The 25,101-nt window shown below is 42.8% G+C and overlaps 1 protein-coding gene across 1 annotated transcript; it reads left to right on the forward strand.

Moving 5' to 3' along the window:
* On the forward strand, positions 1 to 24,244 carry LOC123880455. The gene is made up of 21 exons (XM_045928581.1): positions 1 to 412; positions 2,087 to 2,235; positions 3,495 to 3,681; positions 4,384 to 4,629; positions 5,622 to 5,750; positions 6,139 to 6,268; positions 8,752 to 8,891; positions 9,289 to 9,443; positions 10,300 to 10,484; positions 12,215 to 12,378; positions 13,103 to 13,328; positions 13,842 to 13,953; positions 14,798 to 14,809; positions 14,841 to 14,915; positions 15,440 to 15,551; positions 15,999 to 16,129; positions 16,787 to 16,894; positions 17,235 to 17,365; positions 17,667 to 17,727; positions 22,902 to 23,099; positions 24,158 to 24,244. The coding sequence occupies exons 1-21, from the start codon at positions 97 to 99 to the stop codon at positions 24,242 to 24,244; spliced, it is 3,054 nt and encodes a 1,017-aa protein (XP_045784537.1). The 5' UTR covers positions 1 to 96.
* The last annotated feature ends 857 nt before the right edge of the window (positions 24,245 to 25,101 follow it).

A 25,101-nucleotide genomic window follows, 5' to 3' on the forward strand; every position in this document is an offset into this window, starting at 1 on the left:
ACTATACAAACAAGCAATTAATCTTATCTGTAACAATAACAATAATTTATTAATAATTTATTTTAAATATAAATAAAAAAGTTATCCGTTTCTAACATGGATAAAAAGCGTTCGACCTACACTTCATCCGCACCCAAAGCTCAAGCTAAGAACAAAGCAAAAGACCCCCCAAAAAAGGCTAAAGGTGACTGCGCAGATTCTGCCAGTTCTTCACACACACAGATTTTCAGACGGAAGATGTTTGAAGATACGTATACAAGAATAACCACCGACGAATACTTGGGTATCCCGGAATCAATTTCGGGAAGTTCTGACACATATCAATGTGTACACGGCCCCGAAGGGAAACAGTACACTGAAAAGACCAAGCTCAGAAGAAACTTAATAAAGGAGTTGGACCCAATACCTACAGGTGCTTAATATGTTCACGCGAATTCCTCCATGATAAGTTTAAAGAGATCGGTATACTCACAGTGCCTTCTCAATATATTAACAATGACAATATAATCTTTGATAGGGAAAACATTAATCTTTATAAGCTTTATCAAGGAAGTGATACAGACAATCGAAAGGACTAAAGGTCCCGGAAAATCAAAAAGTCCCCATGGGATTTTTTAAAAGCTAAATCCACATTTAAACGAAGTGCCAGTCATCATTTTTTAATGTACCATTTTTTAATATATATCTATATATTTTGCCATACCGTTACAAGATCTCATGTGTAATGTGAAATGCAAAATAAACAATACGAATATGAATATGAACATCATCTCCTTGGTAAAGAGATAGCTTGCATCCTGTAACGGAAATAGACTAAGTAACTAAGACTTTATATCACGGAAGTTAATATTTTCCACGAGATTTTTAGGAACTAAATTCACGCGAACGAAGTCGCAGGCATCACCTACCAACTTATAACTAGGTGAGGTATAATAAATAAGGCAATGAAGTTCACACATGTCTATCAAATGATGTACTGCCGATAATTTCTCCAGATATACTTACGCGTCGACCTTCTACCAAAAGTAATACGCAGGTCCTTCTATTGCAGTTGAAATTAAACTTTCCTTAGCCCACATTCCCTTTGACGGTATACCTACCTATTTTCATCAGATTTCTCACGTCCGCACTCTTAACCTGCAAACCTTCCTATTGTTTCTTGTACTAAGTAGAAGGTATAGTAACACTGAAGGAGGCCGCGGAGCGGAAATGAGATCTGGGCGCTGACTTCCTCCCGTTCCGCAGAAGAAGACAGGGGGAAGAAGGGGCGTTCTCCTCCCCTTCTTTCTTTCTTCTGGGCTGACTTCCGCATTTAAATGTTTTCGTCTGTTGTGTTGCCCCACCCCGCAGTCTTTACTCCAGCCAACCAAGCTCCTTCTAGAAACCGAGTTGACCATCTAGGTTGCCGAGGGGAAGAAGGAAACGTTATCTTCACCTTTTCCCACCTCAGGAAATAGGTATACAAAGAATCAAAAGCTTGATTTGTGTGGTGTTGCGTTGTGGTACAGTCAGCAATAAAGCTAGGTTTGCACCCGCCAGTACATCGACTATGGACTATAACCTAGCTTGATTGCTAACTGTACTTGGGGCTTGCTTGGTGGCTGGCTTTCTCTGCATGCTTAGCAGTGGGAGAGCGGGTGGTGCATGTCGCATGCTGCATGTTGACACAGATTTGCCTTTTTAGCGGATTATATCAAATTAAGTTTTTGATTCTTTGTATATCATGGATTATTTATTATTGTATATTTATGAAATAGGCTCAACGTTGGCGCGCGAGCCGACTCATTCGCATCCGATACCAGAGATCCTGATACGCCTCATACCATGCTATGCAGTCTGTGCAACTGGGTTTTTAGTAGGGCTCCCGTGACGGTACCAGTGAGCCCCATGTACTTACCCGCTTTTGTAAAGGATGTGTATGTAGAAGGATCTGGGAACCCACCGCATTATTATCCCAAGAGAATTAATGGAAAGGGTTCACGACCCTCATTATTAAGGAATACGACTATAGAGAGAGTCTAGGATGCGTAAGTGCATTTTCCCCAGCAAAAAAAAAATAGTCTATTACAACTCCTAATAATTGCAGATAGTAAGTGGGGCGAAGGATGCCCGCTGTACGGATGGGAGTTGGCAGCCATTTTGGAGTTCCTGGTGAAGGATCCCGTGGGTCACCAGAATACTGAGAGGCTGGAAGCTCACCTACGTGATTTTGCCGTATTGGCTCGCTTCGGATATGTATCCTTTGTTTTATACACTTTTGATTAAAAATTGGATTACTAAGATAAAACAAGTGTAAATTAAAAATTTTCAACACCCCCGACAAATCATTTTCAAATAAATAATTATGTATATCTAGGCAACGTCCATCTTGGCATTTGTCAATTGACACTTGAATATTATGAACCTAAGGGTTATCTAACCTTCTTTTCTACAAGAAAACTAGAAAATAGCTGATAACTATTAAACGGCTGAACCAATTTTTTCGGATTATAGCTAAGAACATTCTCGATCAAGCCACCTTTCAAACAAAAAAAAGTAAATTAAAATCGGTTCATTCGTTTAGGCGCTACGATGCCACAGACAGATACACAGATACACAGATACACAGATACACAGACATACAGATACACAGATACACACGTCAAACTTATAACACCCCTCTTTTTGGGTCGGGGGTTAATAAACATCAGCATAGTGCGAGTTGGGCTCATACACGAAACAAATTTTTAATTTTTTAATTTTCTTGGCAGTCATTTTCATTTTTCTATTATTTACCTACTAGTTGACTAGCTGATGCCCGCAACTTCGTTCGCGTGGATATAGGTTTTTAAAAAAAAACCCGTAGGAACTCTTTAATTTTCCGGGATAAAAAGTAGCTTATGTGTTAATCCAGGGTTTGATCTATCTCCATTCTTTTCAGCCAAATCTGTCCGCTAGTTTTAGCGTGAAAGAGTAACATAGGTACATACACACAAACTTTCGCCTTTATAATATAAGTGTGGTAGTGTGATTATAAGTGTGATTTTTATAACGGCAATAGAATTCATTCTGTGATAATTTTAAATTCCTTCCTATCACGGTTCACGAAATACAGCCCGCTGACTGACAGACAGACGGTCTGACGGACGGACAGCGGAGGCTTAGTAGTAGGGTCCCGTTGGCTTGGCACCCTTCGTGTACGGAACCCAAGAGCTGATTGACTGCAGACTTTACACATCTATGAGAACATTATGGAAAACTCTCAGGCATGCAGGTTACATAACCTTGTTATCCTTCAGCATTATTAAAGCAAACGAAATTTAATTGTTGAAAACACATATAACTCCGAAAATGCATGCCCGGGATCGAACCCCGGTCCACACGACTAAGGGCTGACATCTAAACCTACTCTACCTAAATAGGAAGAGTATCACCGCTGACAGATTTACACACTTTCGCATAACAATATAAAGTTGGTCAGTATGGTTTTATTTGAGAGACCTATAATACCACAGAAAATCGAAGTTCTGAACAGTCTTACCACGGTACTGGATTATTTGGTGGAGAACTTGAAGAAGAAGCCCAGCCTGAAAGAATTGTTGGTTCTGCTCTTGCGCAATATGAACAAACCGATTTTGTTGACAGTCGCGTCCGATGTTATTACTCAACTAGAAGCTGTTAGGAATTATATCGGATTTTTAGGTGAGCCAAGTGCGAGTCAGACTCGTGCACCGAGGGTCCCGTACTCGGGACCGACAGGCAGACAGACATACAGATAGACAGACGGATGGTCGGACGGACGGATGGACGGACAGCTCTATCTGCACACGTCAATGCCGGCACGAGACAGTCAGTGATCCGCCAGTGCACTATTGTGCTATTTGCACATGTTAGTACCGCCAGTGCTATTTGCCCAGTGTTTTTACACTCCCAAAAGTAAAAAGCTTGCCCGGGATTGAAACCCCGACCTTCCGTATTAGAAGCGGACGTCCTAACCACTAGCCTATCACGATTTCAGTTGTGCGTTAATACCTAGGACAGGTTTTTATATGTCGGGTAACACTCTCGGGGGTAAAATCCGGAAAGAAAAAATATTAGCTCAAAGGATTAGGAAGCTGAAGAGGCGATGGGCAGGTCATGTCTGTCGCAGAACCGACGGTCGATGAGGCAGATGTGTTTTGGAGTGGAGACCGCATAACAGTACAAGCGGAACGCAGTGTAGGACGACCTCTAGCCCCTGGACCGATGACCTGAAGAAGTTGGCGGGGAGCGGGTGGATGAGGAAGGCAGAGGATCCTCTTTGGTGTCGCAGTCTTGAAATTGCCTATGTGTAGCAGTGGAGGTATACAGATTACAGGCTGATGGATTGATACCGAGATTAATTTAGGCCTTTACTGATTTAAGGGTATCTTCTTCTACGAGTGGAAGAAGATGATCTGTTCAAGCTGGTGTCGCGAGGGATCCTCTGGCAGTTATCAGCTACGGACGAAGCACGCGGGTCGGGAACCTTGCGAAGACGACATGTACTAACCACCGGCGGGACCCACCTCCTCATCACCACCGTCCGAATGCTCGCTCTTGCCACACCAGAGCGCTTCCCAACTTTCCAACAGATTGCCTTGCTGCTGGCGTGCCACTCAACCAATTTCTGTAAGTTCTTTCTATCTTTTTAGATGGAGCATTCTTACCTCGTGATGCCAGCACGACGTCAGTACGCTCTGGCAATCGGACGTTGCTGCGGGAAATGTATCCAACCTAGACTTTGTTTTAAGAAATTCAAGTTTAAAGTTAATAAAAAATATATTTAAAATATTTTTGTTTTTATACGTGTACTAGATGATGTCCGCGACTTCGTCCGCGTGGATTTAAGTTTATTGAAATCCCGTGGGAACTCTTTGATTTTCCGGGATAAAAAGTAGCCTATGTGCTAATCCTGGATATTATCTATCTCTATTCCAAATTTCAGCCAAATCCGTCCAGTAGTTTTTGCGTGAAGGAGTAACAAACATACACACACACACATACAAACTTTCACCTTTATAAGTGTGAAGTGTGATGTATGAAGTCGGGCATCATGCTTTGATTGATGTGATTTGAAATCCACACGGCTTAGGAGTTCGGTACCTTGCAGTGTTAGGATTGAGGAGATACATTTAATGATGTGGTACTGGTATATGGTTGGTACCTAAAATAATATTGCACCATCCGCAGTTCCTGCATCCCTATAGTTTAGGAGTGCTGTACCTTGCATCATCAGAGTTGAGGAGTTGGGCCTTAGAGTTCAAGCATAAAGTCGTTGCTTAGTGCCTACAATATTAGTTCACTATGAACACTTCCTGAATCTTCATAACTTAGACGGGCAGAAACCCTGCAGTATCAGGATCAAGGAGTTGGATCCAGAATGTTTTATGGGACCACCACGGAAACTTCTACTGTGGATTTAAAAAAAATTGCAAATCGGTCCAGAAACCTCGAAAAAATCAGTGTACATACAAAAAAAAATACTGGGCGAATTGAGAACCATCTCCTTTTTGGAAGTGAATAATGAAAAAACTTTGTTTACCATCTTCCGCGAAACTTCACCTTTAGCAACTCAGTGGTCGTTAACAAGTTAACACATCGATCTATTTGATTGTTCACAGGTATCGAGCTGATGAGGGAAAATATTATTGAATCCATCCTCTACCGCTTCAACCCCTACTTTCCCATGAAAGATTTGCCAGATTATGAAGAGACACCCTTAGACCCACAGGATTTCAACGTTAAACTCGGTAAATACTTCACGGTCGGTCCTGGTCCATGTAATTAGTTAGTTTCCTTCAAAATCGTTTTGGCTGCTGCAAACGTAAATTAGTTGATCGTTTAGTAATAATACGTCTGAATGATGTAATGCCTGTAGGTAATTGGTCCCTTAACCTAGACACAGAGGCGGCCTTACCCATCGCGAGGCCCCGGGCGATTGCCCTGTTCGCCACCCCCTAAGGCCGCCACTGCCTAGACATCACCGTTGCTACATCATTACTCTGGTGCTGCAAATGCTCATGAAAGGTGGTAATTTCAATAATTTAACAAAAGGTTACCCGCAGCCTGCTCGTTTGCTCGATATTTTTAATTTAAAAAAGCTTTTACAAATACAAAGCTTCGTCTATTTCATTTTAGGCTCAAGCAGCATTTATATGTCAACAACTTTATCCTTGCTCTTGATCTTGCTGAAAACACTAAGGAGTTTTTTTGACGAAAACCCTGCTGTTGCCAGGAAGTTTCCCTGTCCAGATTATTACTCTCAAAGGTTAGTGCTCGTTGGTAAGAATTTAAAAAAATCTGATACAAGTGAGCCCTTGACTGTGATTTCACCTGGTGATAAGCTATGATGTAGTCTAAGATGGGCTCACTTGGAAGGGGTATGATAGTTTCGTTAAACTCATATCCTTGATCGGTTTCTACGCCGCATCGTACCGTAACGTTGAATGGCTTGGCAGCACGGCTTTGCCAGTACGGAGGTAACTAGCCATGGCCTTTGCCACTCACTACCACTAATTTTAAAGTTATAAATTACCATATTGCCCGTACCGGCACATGACGGATATCGTTCGCGGGGAAGAGGGTCCAGTCTTCTACCTCAGGATATCGTCACTTCGGCGGAAAGCTTTGGTAGCTACGGGAGTTCGTGCATCAATGACATAAGGGGAGGAACAACCCTCCAACCACCCATGGCCCCACCAACCTCGCGGTTATATGGGCCGAAACGCGGGAGGGCGCCCGTTCGGTACTTCTTTCCCGGGGCGCCTTCTTGACTCCCTACAAATTATTTCTCTGTCATCTCCTTGTCCCTATCGCGGTCACTCTCCCCTTTCTGGGGCAGACGGCACAGCACAGCGGATTCCCGTCGCCGATCGTGGTGTCTCCTGTTTCCCACTTCCGCTAGTGTACTCGCGCGTTCATCCTCCGTGCTGTCGCTCCCCTCCTCGATGCTGCTCCTCGAGTCCTCCTCATCGGCACGCTCCCCTTGGACTTCCTCCCCTCCGCGTCTCCCGGTCTGACCTCGCCGGACTTCTGAGCAGCTCCGTCGCCTGTGCCACGCGTGCGCGAACTCCCGCAGTCCTCGGAAGTTTACCTCCGAAGAGACAAGGTCCCGGTAGTACACCGGACCCGCCTCCGCATGCACCATCCCATCCAGCATCTTGCTCCGGAGATCCTCATACAAACGGCACTCCCACAGAACGTGGTGCGCGTCCTCGTCACTCTCGCCACATTCACACAGGCTACTCGCACACAGCCGAAACCCATGCAGGCGCCACCGGAAGCATCCGTGGCCCGTGAGAATCTGCGAGGTTTCATAGTCCGGGGAAACCCAAGTCGCCTCGAGCCTCCCCGTCACCGTTGGGAAAAATCGTCGAAGATGACTGCCTCTCTCATCGCTCGCCCAGCGTTGCTGCCACAAGTCAACCACAGCGGACCCTATCTCGCGCTTCCGACTGCTCAACTCCAGCCTGGTCGCGGACTGGCGCTCCAGATCTATCTTGCCAGCACGGATGACCTCCAGGTCCGCAGGCAGGACGCCCGCTAAGACCGCCAGCGCAGAGGTACTGGTGGTACGGTATGCCTTAGTGAGGAGGATGAGTGGCCCCCTCTGCGCCTTGAGAAGCTGCGACCGCACGACGTGCAACGTCGCCCTCTCGGCCCAGCACGCCGCCGCATACGTGATCGTCGCAACAAAGGTGCCCTGGTATAAGATGCGGAGAGCCTTATATCGAATGCCCCAGGAAGCGGTCGACACGCGCGACATCTTCCCGAAGCATTTAGCCGCCCGCTCACCGATCGACCTCGCATGCGGCGCGAAGGAGCGACTTCCATCGATCGTGACGCCAAGTACGACGGCCTCCGCCCCGAATTTGACCGAGCAGCCACCTAGCTTGATCACTGGGGGCCGCAGCCCAAGCTTGCCCCTGAGCGCAACCATTTGCGACTTAGCGGGGGCAAACGCCAGCCGATTCCGACAGCCCCAGTCCTCAAGCTGCCTGATGGTGTTGGCAGCGGCGACCTCGATCGCCCGGCGGCTGTTGGCTTCGATCAAAACCGTGACGTCGTCCGCGTACGCAATAACTTTAACCCCACCCGGTAGCGGCAATCGAAGCAAGTCATCGAGAAGGACGTTCCATAGCGCGGGGCCCAGCACCGACCCCTGCGGACACCCCATGGTCGAAGTCTTCCATCGCACCCGGCTACCCACGAATAACCCGACTCGCCTGTTGACGAAGTAGCTCGACAGCAGGCGGAAAATGTTCTGCGGGCATCCACGCTGCTTAACCTTGAGCAAAATCATGGGCCACCAAGCGTTATCGAAGGCTCCGGAGATGTCCAAGAATAGTGCCAGTACATACTTAAAATCAGATTCAGTAGCGGTTTTGAGCATAGTTTGCATAAGGGGAGGAACAGCTTGGCATCGTGATTGCGGACCAGCAGGTGTTTGAGAGATCTGGAACGCTGGACACGCGGGGATCTGCACGGTGTGAACGTCTGCCCCAGAAAGGGAGAAATACTCAAGGTACAAGAACAGAGATAACTTTTAGCAGTCAAGAAGGTGCTCCCGGGAACCATGCCAAGAGCAAGTACTAGGGGGCTCTCTCGCGATTCGGCCCATATAACCGATAGGTCGGTGGGGTCATGGAGGCGGTGGATGTCTCTATTGAGAATTAAGATCACAGCACTCACCACAGCGCCCGGTACGTCATCCAAAACTAGTACAATTATAAATCGCTTTGCATTCCACAGGTGTTTCTTATGGGCGTACCGGTACGAGTGCCGTGCGAGAGGCCGCCGACACGAGAGGTTAACACTGACCGTGATAGCGCATGCGCTGCTCAGCTGCTTTGGTGACCGGCTTGAGGCATTCTGCTCTTTGCTGATGCCAGGTCATCTACATTTCACCCTACGATTCAATGGAGAAGTTTCATGACGTAGTTAACATCGTATTTAAAACATGTATTGTATATGCTACTATTACTATAATTATAAGTTACTTTTATTCCGCAAAATCAAAGGTTTTCCATGGGTTTAAAAAAAACTGAATAGGTACGGAGTACGGACGAAGGCGCGTGCATCATCAAGTCTCCTATAAAATATCTGCCACTGGGGCAGACGAGTTCTGACTTCTTTGTTACATTGAAGTTTTAAACTAATTCTTTAAGTCCTCATTTCTCCCAACAGGCCTTACGCTCAGAGACTAATTATTTTTTTGACACATCGGTCCTAAATCAGTTTGCAGGGATGTTACGGATATTGTCTGTCACCTTGTATAATTGATTTCAGATATTATGTCACTATCAGTGCTTACAGAGGTCCCTCCAAAACAAATCTGGATACAGAGTGTAGGTTTCAACACTTCTCAATTAGATGTTCAGTTTAAGAAGATTCTCATCTACTTCTCCGTCGATTTGCTTAAAACCTTCCCTTGTAATCGCTTTGTAAGTTTTGCCTTTGTTCTTTCTTCTTCTATTTTTTCTTCTGCGTTATCGTTAGCGTTCAATTACAATCCATATCTTTAAAACAAGAGTGAATAGGCACCTTCTAGGTAAACGCGTCCCATCTTAGACCACATCATCACTTTCCATCAGGTGTGATTGTGGTCAAGCGCTTACTTATAGTGAATAAAAAAAAATCTAAGCAGCAGACCTATTCCTAATCGTAAAGTTTTGACAAATAAAAATAGTATTCCTAAAATGTTCTCAAAGGTGTGTGTAGTCTGCCAATCCGCATCGGGCCAGCGTGGCAGATTATTCTAAGAGGAGACTCGTGCTCAGTAGTGGTCCGACAATGGATTGATCATGATGATGATAAGTTTGCCATATCTTTCCGCATATAACTCTCACTAAGAGAACGAGATCTAGACTCTTAGGTTTTACAGTAATCACATCACACTAATATTATAAAGGCGAAAGTTTGTATGTGTGTGTGTGTGTGTGTGTGTGTGTGTGTGTGTGTATGTGTGTGTATGTTTGTTACTCCTTCACGCAAGAACTACAGAACGGATCTGGCTGAAATTTAGAATGCAGATAGATAATATCCTGGATTAGCACATAGGCTACTTTTTATCCCGGAAAATCAAAGAGTTCTCACGGGATTCCGAAAAACCTAAATCCACGTGGACGAAGTCGCGGGCACCGGCTAGTATCAGATATTAGTGATAATAGCCGATTTGGTCAACGTTTCTTAACAATCACAATCCATTGATATCCGTAGTCATAACGCTGGACGCACGCCCCTTTCTCAGAGAATTTACAGTTTCGTTGCTAGTGGACTGAAAATATCGTGGCATTTCAGATGGTGGAATCCCAGTATTGGCTCCTAGGTCTGATGTTTTTGCTGGACCCTAACTTGTGTGACCTCAGAGCGCGCTGGTCTCCAGCACTTTTCGTAGACATTAGTAAAAGCGCACTCCAAGCTTTAGTGTGCACGATACACCTCATGCCTTCTAAACTGGTCGCAGAATATGATATAATAAGACGGTATGCAAAATTCAGTTTATAATAATCTCTTTAAGGCAGATAAAATCCAGTAAGTATAAATATACATATAATTTATGAAATAATGTTTATTAATAAAATAAATATAATCGAAGTCAAAAGTAAAATCTTGATTCTATCCTTACTTTTTATTCGCGTCCCGATGTACACGCCGCCAATGGTTAAATATATCTGACCAGTCATATGCTCACCGATAACCTCAAGTATGACGTTATTGAATTGTCGTACTCTATGCCAGAAAGAGGCTACACGATTGGGAATAATCACATGACATGGGAACAGGCCTGACGCGCTGCAGTATCTTGGCAATCTCATTCGGATGCGATATGCTTCATTATATTGCACTTTAATGGTGCTCATTGTTGCTCGTTTTATTTCGTCCATAATTGACAGGTATAGAAACACTGATAAAATGCACGAAATAGTGACAATTTCACATCTTTAGATAATCTGGGAGCAAGCATGTTACGCTGAACCAAAAGGGCTCCTCTCTCTTTTTATATCTAGGTCACCGGTGAGAAAATGCCTCAGATACTTGAATTGCTGCACCTTTCGAACTGCAGAATCATCCAGATAGACCAGCTCTCAGGAGCACCATCTCGTCTGCATATCTCAAGTTGTTAACACAAACATTTCCAAGGTGGCAGCCAATTCCACTGCCCCTGAGCTCACGTATCAGACCATTGATGTAAACGTTGAGAAAGCCCGGAGAGTAACCCACCTTGGCGAACCCCGCGATCTGGCCTGTAGCCACTACAGGTGGCCTCACCTCACACCATGGTTCTCCTCACCACACGTGGTTAATTTGACCCTTGTACCAGTACCTCAGCAGACTTACTATCTCATTCAGGAACTAAGTCACTTGCAAATTGCAATTTGTTCCAAAGGACATCATAGTTCACTAGATTAAATGCACAGCTCAGGTCTACATGCCACCCCCACACCCCTTTGGTTTCTATACGGCATCGCACCGGAACGCTAACTTGCTTGGCGACACGGCTTTGCAGGAAGGGTGGTAACTAGCCACGGCTGAGGCCTCCTACCAGACCAGACCAGAGATTTAGAAATTATAAAATTCCAAACTCCTGCAGGGAAGCGAACCCGGGACGTCCCACTAATAAGACCACAGCGCTTATCACAGCGCCAGGAAGATCGTCTCCTAATAGGTGCGAGAGATATATGTAGTAGGTAGTATATAGAGTAAATATACCTATAGTATGAATTCTACGCATTCAAGGTCCTGCTATTAGATCAGTGCCGGAACCTATAGCCAGTAGGCTATACCTGCTAAGTCTGCGGCCCAGCAGGGAACGGGTGCAGCGTGCGGGGCGGCCAGCTCTCCATGCCGTTCGGCACCCGCTCTCGATTAGGACACGTCCGCGCGTCTTCCTTCCAATTCCTTGTAAACCCTTTCTTCTTCTTGTAATTTCTTGACGCACCCGCGCCCACCCGCTAGGTGATTCGCTAAATAAGTGTCTAACACTGAATGATAGCCACCGAGGTTGGTTCGTTCTACATTGCTGCTTCACTGGGTGATATGAAAATACTTTTTCGTAGAAAAAACCTTCAATAAATTAAAAAATGAGTTCGGTGACTATCATTCCGTGTTAGACACTGAGTTAGAGAATCACCCCGCTGGACCGCAGACTTAGACTTTTTACGTACAGTTCCTTTTAGAGAGACCTCTTTAATCTCTAAGATTTTTTCCGCAGAATAATGTGGTACATCGAATGGTACTCTGAGAACCCGTACGAGCTACCAGTGCTGTACTGGTGCGTGCGGCTGCTGCATGCGGCCATCCGTAGCCGAAGCGAACCGACGCGAGCCGACTCTCTGTGCGATCTGTTCGACACACACGGAATCATTATACTCATGCGTGAATACTTTTGCTTTGCTCATTCTCGGCTGTGCAGCGTTCGGGAAGCTTCGAGATGACTTCTGGTCCAAAATTCATCAGTGCTTGAAGACCAAAGTCTTCGGACAGATCGTGTTGCCAATGATGATGATGATGATGAATTCTGCCCGCAACGGAAATTGGACGTTCAGTTCTGCAGGAACGGCGGTTTGCTTGTCCTCGCAAAACAGAGTATAGGCAGTTTGTTCATACATAGTGGTTTCTTTCCTGGTTTTCATGGCATTGAGCGCGCATGCTCACACCTGTTCCTAATTAAATTTATTTTTTATTTGTACCAGAAAATTGTAACAATAAAGAGAAAAGAAAGAAAACATGGACAGGAAGGCACTTATTTCTATAAGAGATCTTCATAAAAAAGCCCATTTATATGATACCCCACTTGGTTAGTTATCTTACTTTGAAATTTTTTTGTGATGTAACCACAAATTCACTGTTTTCGGATTTTTTCCTTTACTTGTGCTATAAGAGCTACCCACCTGCCAAATTTCATGATTCAAGGTCAATGGGAAATACGTTATATGTTTTCTTGACAGACACGACAGGCGGATGGACAGACGGACAGATAGACAACAAAGTGATCCCATAAGGGTCCCGTTTTTCCTTTTGAGGTATGGAACCCTAAAACACAAGTTTTCTGACCGCACTGGGTTCTCCCATAGACCATAAAACTCTATATCTTTCTTAGATCTTTGTTACACATTGCTCGAGCAGCGTTGCCCACCCGTGGAGAAGAGCCAAGTGGTGCTGGCACTGACCGTGCGCCTGCTCACAAGCGCGGTGGAGGCCGACCGGCAGCTCGCCTGCTGCGTCTACCCGCAGCTCCAGTGGCCCGCCTCCGTCAACACGCTGGCGACGAAGATGCTCGACATCGCGCTGTACTCCCTCGACAAACACTTACTTCTTAGCGACAGGTTCATTTATCATCATTATTTTTCGACAGCCTCACTGGCGCAGTGGTGAGCGCTGTGGTCTTATTAGTGGGATCAGGACTCGGGCTCAATGCTCAGCAGGGGTTTGGAATTTTTTTATTTCTAAATTTCTGGTCACGTGAAATCTCACGTGACCAGAAATTTAGAAATAAAGTTAGCCCTTGAATGCAAGTTAGCCCTTGAATGCAATCGCATTCAAGGGCTAACTTGTGTCTGAATAAAAAAATAAAAATAAAACCATCAATCGGCTCACAAGTGAGCACGGATCTCATCTCAGAATGAGAAGGGTGAAAATGATGGACATAGTCGCTATAGGTCAATTGGCAGACTTCACACACTTTTAAGCACATTAGGGCTCGCCCAACTTCATACATACATACTCAAATTATTATGTAGAAACAGAAATTACTTTCTTACTTTGCAATGGTTTTGAAAGTCGATTTTTTAAATATATTTTTTCTCCTACATGGCTAAAATTACGAAATATAATTTCAGATGGCTTATTTCGATATTAAACTTCATTTGGGAAGCAATCATATGGAGGAAGGAATACAGGGAGAAATTCGTAATGAGAAATGGCGTGTACAATCTTTTAGATATGATAACAGTTAGTGAATGCATATAAATTCTGGAGGTTTAAGTACTCTATAGTATTACAAGATAAAGTTCAAAATTGGAAACGGGAAATCAAAGAGTTCCCCCGGGATTTTTAAAAAACCCTAATCCACGCGGACGAAGTCTCGGGCATATTAAAAGCCAAATGAGATAACTTCGTGTGTAAATAAAACATATAAAGAAACTTCGAAATTGAAAAATTATTGGCTTTAACTTAAACTTTATTTAAGTGATAATAAGTCGAAATGTCTTTAATTTGTTAAAAAATATTAATTGATTTGCAAACAATTATTAACTCAATACCAAACATAACCACGCATCACGTCACTCATCACTCTTGAGTATGTCCTGCCCGTAAATGTTGATTGCAATAGCCATGCTCTCACGCTCGACTTGAAGAGATCATGGAGAGCACTCTTAAGTGAGTTTCTTAAGTGACTTCCTACTTGATGTAAGAGCAACCCGCATTATGACGAGACGATTCAACGACGTAAAATTATGAAAAGATTGATGCCTGACTACATTTTCAAATCTATGTATACAGGGTGTAGCCAGAACGCTAGCAAAAACTTAGCGTTGCTTTGTAGTTTTAGTGATTTAGTATTTTTCAAACCAGCAATGAATAGCGTGCAAATTTCGAGTCAATGCCCCCCCTACGACGCGGCATTGACTCCAAGTGGCCTACTGACGTAACGTTCGTTGACCTCATAGCGTTAGCCAGATGTTTTATTTGCAATATATTGTGAACTTTTTTGTTAGCGTTCTGGTTACAACCTGTATATAAGACGAGAAAACTCTTCACGGCTCTGAGTTATAGCCTTTTCACTATATTTAAGATGAGCAAGCCCGCGATACAGTGCTTGGCTATGGGCACTGCTTTGCGACTTGGCGCGCAGTGGAGTCGCAGTCGCGCAGCTCGTCACTTGGTGCGCCGGCCTTGGCGCCTCCAATGCGGTAAGCTCAAATCCCTATTTACAATTGACGTCACTAAAAAAATCGGTCAAGCGCGAGTCAGACTCGCGCACCGAGAGTTCCGTATTCGGGTATTTTCCGACATTTTGCATGAGAAATCAAAAAATATGACGCATAAAAATCTGTTTTAGAATGTACAGCCCTTTCATAATCCTTTTCGAATTTTTCCTTTACTTTGCTATAAGACCTACCTATTTGTCAAATTTTATGATTCTAGGTCAACTGGAAGTACCCCATAGGTTCTCTTGACAGACACGACAGACGGACAGACAGACAAAAAAGTGATCCTATAAGGGTTCTGTCTTTCCTTTTAAGGTACGAACCCTAAAAATAATTGGTTGGTGATTCAAAATGGTTAAAACCCACTGAGATTTTAGTCTGTGGCATTTGTATGGGATTACGTAACAGAGAGAGCGCTAGGCTAACTTCTTTCCGTGGATAGGATAGAGTACCTATAGCCACGGCTGCAGCCTCCCAAACGTCTACTTGTTCCTTGTTATTTTCAGAATCCATGCGTAGTGAAGCGTGGAGCAACGATTGCGAGCCTGTTGGCGGCGATGTTCAGAGACGACTGTCTCGCGAGCGGCGTGCGACTCGACCACCGCGGCGTCGTACAGGGTACAGTTATCGGTATATCTACTACCATTTTCAGAATCCATGCGTAGTGAAGCGCGGAGCAACGACGCGGCAGCGCTGTTCAGAGACCACCCTACTGGCAAAAACCGTGCCGCCAATCGTGCGTCCCGGTACGATGCCGCATAGAACCGATCGGGGGTAGTTACGGGTTTAAGACCGATTCACACCAATTGCGTACACTAGACACGTGCATAGTGACGCGCGTAAACCCTTAACACGCCGGGTCACGCATACGTCCACGCTTTACGCGCGGTGTGCCATGTTTCATACAGTTCCAAACATTACAACACAATGGTAGGCGCTACGTCTACGCTTACGCAGCCTCTTTGAACGAGCTATCATACCCCTTCCATCTTAGACTCCATCATCACTTGCCATTAGGTGAGAAGCACATACTGGAATAAAAAATAAAAACCCTTCTTTGAACAGATCTGGATTGTCCTCTTATGTCGACGGAGGTTCGCAATGAGTTGAAGAGTCCAGACTTCTGTGAGGCTCCTCGTGGACGACCTTATTTGTGTTTAGCAGTTGCTGACATGGCTGGCTCTCGGATGTCTAAGGTTCTCATTATATTCATCATCAGATAGACAGACAAACACACTTCCGGATTTTATAACACCACTAGCTGTTGCTCGCGACTTCGTCCGCGTCCCGCGGGAACTGTATTTTCCCGTGGATTTTCCAAAAAAATCTTTCATGTAAGCCTTGTGCTTACAATAACACAGCAAAAAAATTGCGCCGATTTTTCGAGGTTTCCGGACCGATTTGCATATTTTAAAAATAATGTAGAAGATAAGGTTGGCTGGCTCAATTTTAGGGTTCAGTATCTCAAAAGGAAAAAAGTAATCCTTAGGTATATGATCACTTTGTTGTCTGTCTGTCCGTCTGTCAGGTTTTCATTTTTACATGTTCTACAAGACATTGCTATAGGGTATTATACTATTCTAGGGTATATGTTTTGATTCCCTTGACGAGTCTGGAAAGACTCTCTACTTTACTACCTTACTCTACTCTTACTCTACTCTACTACTCTACTTACTCGACTCTGGGGCCTAGATTGAGACTTCGTTGTCTATAGTCTAGGGGTTCCTTTTGCTCTGGAGATACAGAACCCTAAAAAGGGGCCAAAACCCTCATGACGATGCAGAGAGAGAGGGAGAGAGAGATCAATGGCGTACGAAACAGTATGTAAATATTTTTATGATGCTGTTTTTCAGGCGTTTGCACTTCTACATATTCTTTCAGAAGATTTACAACATAAAGTGTCAATAGCAGACGAGGCATACAATCTGTACAAGAACATACAACTGGCACTCGACGAGGAGGTATACTTATATCTCTTGACTCTTTTACATTGTTCATCACTAGCTTTTGCCCGCAACCTCGTTCATCATGATCCACCCATCGCCAGTTCAAAACAGAGCCCGGGTCTCCTCTTAGAATGAGAAGAGTTTTGGCCTTAGTCAGAGATAATTTATTACAAGTTAAATTATCTCTGGCCATAGGCTACCACGTTGGCCAAGTGCGGATTGGCAGGAAACATTACGGAGGACTCTCAGGCATGCTGGTTTCCTCAAAATTTTTTAGGGTTCTGTCTGTCTGTCCGTCTGTCCGTCCGTCCGTCGGTCGTGTCTAAACTACCTAATAACCATCAATTATTTTTAGACAATTCTCGTCCTCTGCTCACACTACCTGACTCTGAAGCTCAATGAGACGTGGGCCGAAGCTGAGGTACAATGTTTCGATTTACTGAAACAGGACAAAGAGGTTTTAGAAGAGTTCCTTCAAATTAACGGGTGTGCTTTTTATATTTTTGATTGATTTATTAATAGATAGGTAGACATACTTAATGGGGGTACGAACAGGAAATATTCACATCGCCAGGGAAGAAATTTTTTATATATAATATTATATTCATCATCAATATTATAGATATAGACGCCTAGACTAACACTTGGGTGCCAGCAAGCTTCTGGCAAGTGATGAAGATGGAGCCCTCTTGATTAAAAGATGACTTTAATACAATATAGATAATGAATAATATTATTTAAATTAAAAACAATGGAAATTAAGAAATATGAATTTTGTCCGTTTCAGAGGATGGGCAAAAGAAGTGAAAAGGCAACAGGAAGAAATGCTAAAAAAACATAGTCAAAGGGTATGTAAGAGCCCGCCGACAGAAAAACAAAGGAGATCATTCTAGCTCCATACATTTTTGGGCCTTTTCTGAAAGTGCCGGCCAACGAAAAAAAATGGTAGGGATCGTTACAACTAGCCATTTGGAGTAATAGTTAATATGGCAGAAAAGTTGTAGGATTGCTCTGAACCAAGTTATACAAGGTCGAAGATTCGTCATTTTCATACATTTTATTGATTTCTAAAAGTGCTGGGAAACATAAAATAATGTTAGATATTGCTAGAACTAATGATTTGAAGCAATTGTCATTATGACCCGAAGGCTGTGGGGCCATTATATGTCGTATTATACAAGTTATACAAAAAATTAATATTCTTTGTATAATTAATTGCAACCGATTTTATGATTTTGTTACTGTTCTGATTGTTTTATACGAATTTGAATACATGTACAATTATTTTGACTCCCACGAAGTGCTGGATCAGCTGCAATGTGAACAAAATTCGTTTATACATACCTGGATTGTATGCGGCCTTGTAATACTAGGTGATCTCATCCAGCCATCTCCCAAGCTTCTGCCACCGGGAATTGGGATATCTCCGGCGAGCTCTGTGATGAATGCACCATTTGGTTATACGTACTGTTCACCATAGTAATTACGGGCTTGCTTCAGTCGATAGCTGCCCAAAGCAACCTGCGTCAATTCTTCTGTGAATCTAGGAAAGTCATTGAACGGAGGATGTTGGCTTCCATAGCCTGGAAATGAGCTCTCCTTCTATTATAATTACATATTGTTTGTGATAACAAGTTCTGCTGAACTGTTTTGCTCACTGGCCGTTCATGGATTACGTCAAGAAAATCACGTGCATGCACGTTGTTGTCTATCAGAACATGATAGCCGTTCAGAAATGCTGACAAAATCCTGAAATAATCGATCATGTTACTTAATGTCCGGTTACAAATCCTGAATAACCCTGAGTAAACAAAAATCTCTTCCAAAGCGGTCGTTAATCATTTACATTATCCAGCAGCAAAAAGTCTAGATTTATTGGCTTCGTCAGTAGTTAGCTGGGATTTTACTGATGTTTTGTTACTGGCATTTGTGCCACATAACCGCACACCTCAAGAAAGAAAGATTACCTCAAAATTGTTTGTGGTATCTCTAAAACCATGGACTATGATAAAAATCCAGTAAAAATCTTCTATATTATTTAAGGTATCATTTAAAATCTAGGCATTGTAAGTTGCTGCAGCGTGTAGATTATTGTTCCATCGCAACAAATATAAAGGCTTTTAGTGGTTTCGGAACTTGTGGTTAGGGTATGATTTTCACTGAAAAAAGTAATTAGTGCTTTTCTGAAGATATATGTACATGCCTGTATCTGTCTGTACATGACCTTTATTGCCATTACACAAATGCCAGAAACAAAACATTTAAATGAAACCCAGCTAATTACTGACCAAACCAATAAATCTAAGCTTTTTACCATTTGCCGCTGGATGGTGGAAGTGATGAACAATTGCTTTAAAAGAGATTTTCGTTTGCTCAGGATTGATCAGAGTGACCGGGCATTAAGTAACGTGATCGATTATTTCAGGATCGCGGTAACATCGCTAAACAGCTATCATGTTCTGATAGACAATAACGTGTACTACAGACGTGATTTCCTTGACAAAATCCATGAACTGGTCAATGCGCAAAACAGTTTAGCAGAACTTGTTATCACACACAATAATTATAATAGAAGAAGAGCTCATTTCCAGGCTATGGAAGCCGACATCCTCTGTTCAATGACTTTCCTAGATTCACAGAAGAATCGACGCAGGTTGCTTTGGGCAGCTATCGACTGAAGCAAGCCCGTAGTTACTATGGTGAACAGTACTTATAACCAAATGGTGCATTCACCACAGACCTCGCCGGAGATATCCCAGTGGCAGAAGTTTGGGAGATGGCTGGATGAGATCACCTAGTATTACAAGGCCGCATACAATCCAGGTATGTATAAACGAATTTTGTCCACATTGCAGCTGATCCAGCACTTCGTGGGAGTCAGAATAATTGTATGTGTATTCAAATTCATATAAAACAATCAGAACAGTAACAAAATCATAAAATCGGTTACAATTAATTATACAAAGTATATTAATTTTTTGTATAACTTGTATAACACGACATATAATGGCCCCACAGCCTTCGGGTCATAATGACAATTGCTTCAAATCATTAGTTCTAGCAATATCTAACATTATTTTATGTTTCCCAGCACTTTTAGAAATCAATAAAATGTATGAAAATGACGAATCTTCGACCTTGTATAACTTGGTTCAGAGCAATCCTACAACTTTTCTGCCATATTAACTATTACTCCAAATGGCTAGTTCTAACGATCCATACCATTTTTTTTCGTTGGCCGGCACTTTCAGAAAAGGCCCAAAAATAATGATCTCCTTTACCAAGAAACAGTTAAAAATTATTTTGCTATAATCCGCCAACAGGATAAATCTGTATGGTCAAACATGCAGTTACAAGCTAAGCACCGCTTACCTCCCCAACCAAGCAATAAAGCCAAGTTCCCAAGCAAGCACTGCCACCACCATTCACATGCAACACCACACAAGTCGAAATCTCCTGAGGATGCTCCGGTGTCGGGGCGAAACGTGCGTCGAGAGTAGTGGAAAAGTCTTGTGTGGTGTTGCAGTGAATGGTAGTGGCAGTGCTTGCTTGGGAACTTGGCTTTATTGCTTGGTTGGGGAGGTAAGCGGTGCTTAGCTTGTAACTGCATGTTTGACCATACAGATTTATCCTGTTGGCGGATTATAGCAAAATAATTTTTAACTGTTTCTTGCTAAACATGAACTTCCGCAAAGTAACGCCTGATTCTATCCAATAAACAAATTTACTATAATATTTCAGCGTTTAGTAAGACGATCGTAGTCGGGTTTTAGTTTTCTACTTTTATTTACTTATGTTTCGCCATTGTAAACTCATGGTAAGGATGAAATCTTGACTGATTTAGGTATTTTACTAGTTTGAACAAAGAAAGTTAAAGTTGAAAGAACCCTCTAAAAATCTCAAGCTAAATGTTAAGAACTTAGAATTTGCTCTTACTTTATGTCAGGCGTCAACTCTGTCCTAGCCACCAAGTACAGGAGCAAAAGCAAAGTAAACATCTTAATGTACGTAGATACGCACTTAAAGCATCGGTCCTGCGCCTGATCTTTCTCTTGTCGCGTCGGATTTCCATCCCATCGGGCTATGCGTTCAAAAGTGGTTTCAGACTATCGTTTTTATTGCGCGTTTCACGTTCATTTTGGCATACAATATATGCGCTTATATGCGGCCTAGATGTTACTAAAATGCTAAAAATGCTAGTCTGAAACCGTTCTTAGTTTTTTTTAACTTGACAGCATTCGTATTTTATGTAATATAGATAGGTAGAGCTTGTCTTTTTTGAAATGACCCGCCCCACTACATAATTTTGTGTAGTAGTGATGTGTAAATTGCGGTGGTGGGGCGCGTCATTTCAAAATAGACAAGCTCTACCTACTTCTAGCTCGTTCACACAGGCTGCATAAGCTTTGCGTAAGCGACAGACGTAGCGCGTACCATTCAAATTCAAATTCAAATTCAAAATGTTTTTCATTCAATTAGACTTTTACAAGTTCTTTCGAATCGTCAAAAGCATCTACCACTGGTTCGGAATGCCTTTCCTACCGAGAAGAACCAGCAAGAAACTCGGCGGTTGCTCTTTTCAAAGATTTGATATACAATATTATGCCATGTATAAAAGCAATTGAAGTCCTGCGCATTGCTGGAGCGAATCGAAGTTTAAATCCACGCTTTTTTATCATTTACATAATCTTCGATAGTATAATATGCTTTTCTCAAGAGCATATTTTTAATAGATTTTTTGAACCTGTGTAAAGGCAAGTCCAAAATTGACTGAGGAATTTTGTTATAGAAGATTATACCCATTCCCACAAATGACTTTTGGACCTTCCTGAGACGGAGCGTAGGAGTCGCAAGCCTGTTACGGTGTCTAGTCAGCCTGTTGTGTAGATCGCCAACCTTCTTGTAACTAAGAATATTTTGTCTTACAAAAATTATGTTGTTGTAAATATATTGAGAGGCTACGGTAAGGATACCTATTTCCTTAAATTTTTCTCGAAGTGAATCGCGTGGTTTTAAGTTATAAATTGCGCGTATTGCCCTTTTTTGTAATACAAAAATTCTCCCAATATCTGCCGCTCTACCCCATATTAAGATTCCATAAGACATAATACTATGAAAATAAGCAAAATATACTATCTTTGCGGTCTCCACGTCAGTTAATTGTCGAATCTTTCTAACCGCGTAAGCAGCAGAGCTTAGTTTGCCAGCAAGAGTTGATATATGGGTGCCCCATTGCAGCTTCGCATCTAAGGTTATCCCCAAAAATGTAGTAGTCTCTTCTATTTTCAAAATATCATTATTTATCCTTAAATTAATGTTACTTGTGTTCTTGGTATTGGGCAGTGCGAATTCAATACACTTAGTTTTTTTTGCATTTAAAAGTAGATTATTTACAGTAAACCAGTGAGTTACCTGAGATATGGCACCATTTATATCGTCAAAATTGTCCTTATTTCTATCGACTTTAAAAATCAAAGACGTATCGTCAGCAAATAGTACGATATCGCAAATATTTTGGACTACATATGGTAAATCGTTTATGTATACTAAGAACATGAAAGGACCTAGAATAGAGCCTTGAGGAACACCCATTAGTGAGGCTGATCCGGATGACTTCACATCATTCACACATTGGGTTTGGGTTGTAATGTATGAACCTGTATGAAACATGGCACACCGCTTGCGTAAAGCGTGGACGTATGCGTAACCCGGTTTGTTAGGGGTTTACGCGCGTCATTACGCACGTGTCACGTATACGCATTTGGTGTGAATCGGCCTTTTGAGTCTACTGGGTTAGGTGGAGATCTATAGAGCGCACTTTGACTTTCACTCACTCACTTTGACACTCAGACTTAAGACACTGTTAAAACGAGACAGCGCTATACCGCTGCATAAATCTGTCTCGTTTTAACTGAACCTTAAGTCTAAGCAAAGTGCGCTCTATATATTTCAACCTTAGAGTGCCACGGAGCGCAATCCTTTTTTAATCAAAGTTTGTGTACTTACTACTTATGTCCTTTAGGACGTTTGCGAAGAGAAATCACTGTACGCATTGTTAGCTAAAGTGCGTTTAAACAATGCTCTGGATGCACTGCGGGAGGTACGTTGCGTTGCGCGCTCGGGCACGTCGCGGTCACATGACTTGCCGCACCAGGCGCCGCAACGTGTGGCTTTCCCTCACACCCTCATTCCTACCTATGAGCCGCCGCTAGACGACCTGGTTAGTGCAACTTACTCGTATATCACACTAATATTATAAAAGCGAAAGTTTGTATGTGTGTGTGTGTGTGTGTATGTTTGTTACTCCTTCACGCAAAAACTACTGGACGGATTTGGCTGAAATTTGGAATGGAGATAGATAATATCCTGGATTAGCACATAAGCTACTTTTTATCCCGGAAAATCAAAGAGTTCCCACGGGATTTCGAAAAACCTAAATCCACGCGGGCGAAGTCGCAGGCATCGGCTAGTCATCCATATAATTGGCTTAGGCAATATTACCGGGGAAGCGCTTCACCGCGGCCATATCCGGGTAAAGAAGCAACACCGCGACGCCCGTAACCTGGAGAGACCGCCGCTGCCTACTCCGGCTCGCCCCTGTCATCCCACAGGATTGCTTCACTACATGCCTCCGTCGGCTGACCTAATGATTACCTAATCAATCACACTAACATGTAATTTTGTACTTACCTACTAATAGTTTTATAACAAAGCCTGTAAGTTCCATTTAAGTGAAAATTTCTTTTCATCATCATCATCATCGCGTGCCTTCGACGATCGTCGTCGTCGTTGGCGATCATCATCCGAAAAGCTTCTCTATTTAAAGCCGCCTCTATCAACTTCGGGTAACTAAGCCCTGTCCACCCCCTTATATCGTCCAACCATTTGCGTCTTTAGCGACCTCTTTTGCCTGCAATTCTCCCTTCCAACACTTGGGAATGAGAATTGTCCTCCTCTCTGTAAATGCCTAAAGAAAGCGAGCTTCCTTCGCATGATGGTGGAGATTATGGAACAATAAATGTCTTAAACCAGAATATTTTAAGGGCGAAAGTTCGTATATGTTTTTCCTCTTTCAAGCAAAAACTACTAAACGGATTTGGCTTCAATTTGGAATAGATATAGACATATACCCAGGATTAACACACAGACTACTTTTATCCCAGAGAATCAAAGATTTCGCACGATTTAAAAAAACCTATATCCACACAAACGAATTCTCGAGCATCAGCTAGTAGTTACTACCATAAAATCCTAATAAGTTTAATATTTTCATTCTAGAACTTGACCGGCCAGTACGTGAAAGTTCGGAGCATTCCGCACAGAAGCAAGTCGAAATCAACCATTGATGCCAAATCTCCCAATTAATCATTAAATTAAATATATATAGATCTAATTTAGTTATTATTACTCCATGCCAAGATTTTTTTTCTCATAATTGAGTGACTTTTCACACCGGTTAAAATTTGTTTGAATTTTTTGTTTTTCGTTTCCAATAACTCCATCTGCGATCGGCCCTCCCACCATAATCAGATTTGGGGAGTTGAATTTGTTTGAATAAAACTATTTCTATTCTGTACTAATATCCAACAAAGATTTCAGGGTATCGCGTTCCATCTTGAATAGCATCGTCAGTAACAGTGCCATAGGTGAGCTGCATGAGACCTAGAAGTTGATCACACACCCAAACTATACCTAAATTCCGAAAAACCTAAATTCTTGACTCAAGCATCAAGCAAACATTGTAAACGGTCAACATGCTTGGCTCAAGCGAAAATCTACGTGCTTGCCATCAAGTTGCTTGACCGACTCAGCCCTTCATAATGCTTATTGGCTCTTAAGAGCTTCTGAGATGGTGAAGCGGCTCCATGGCGAGCAGGTAATTTCCTTATCCTTGCTCAAGCAGCAAAAGCCACTCTTCTCATTTTTCGAACACAGTCGAAACGTCATTTAACGCCCAAGCTCATAAATGCTTGACTCGCATCAAGTAAACCTTGTAAACGGCTAACATGCTTGGCTCAAGCAAAAATCTACGTGCTTGCCATCAATTTGCTTGACCGACTCAGCTTTTTATAATACTTCTTGGTTCTTACGATGTTTTGTTGCAACTAGACTAGGTTTTCTAATAGGCGTCGCGTTCGCGCGCCAGTAGAGTGGGCATATTTGGGGCAAACAATAAAAATGACTTTTAACTTTTGTATGTAAATTTTTATTATTTAATCAAA

This window comes from Maniola jurtina, chromosome Z (assembly GCF_905333055.1).
Source record: "Maniola jurtina chromosome Z, ilManJurt1.1, whole genome shotgun sequence".
In the NCBI taxonomy this organism is placed as follows: Eukaryota; Metazoa; Arthropoda; class Insecta; order Lepidoptera; family Nymphalidae; genus Maniola; species Maniola jurtina.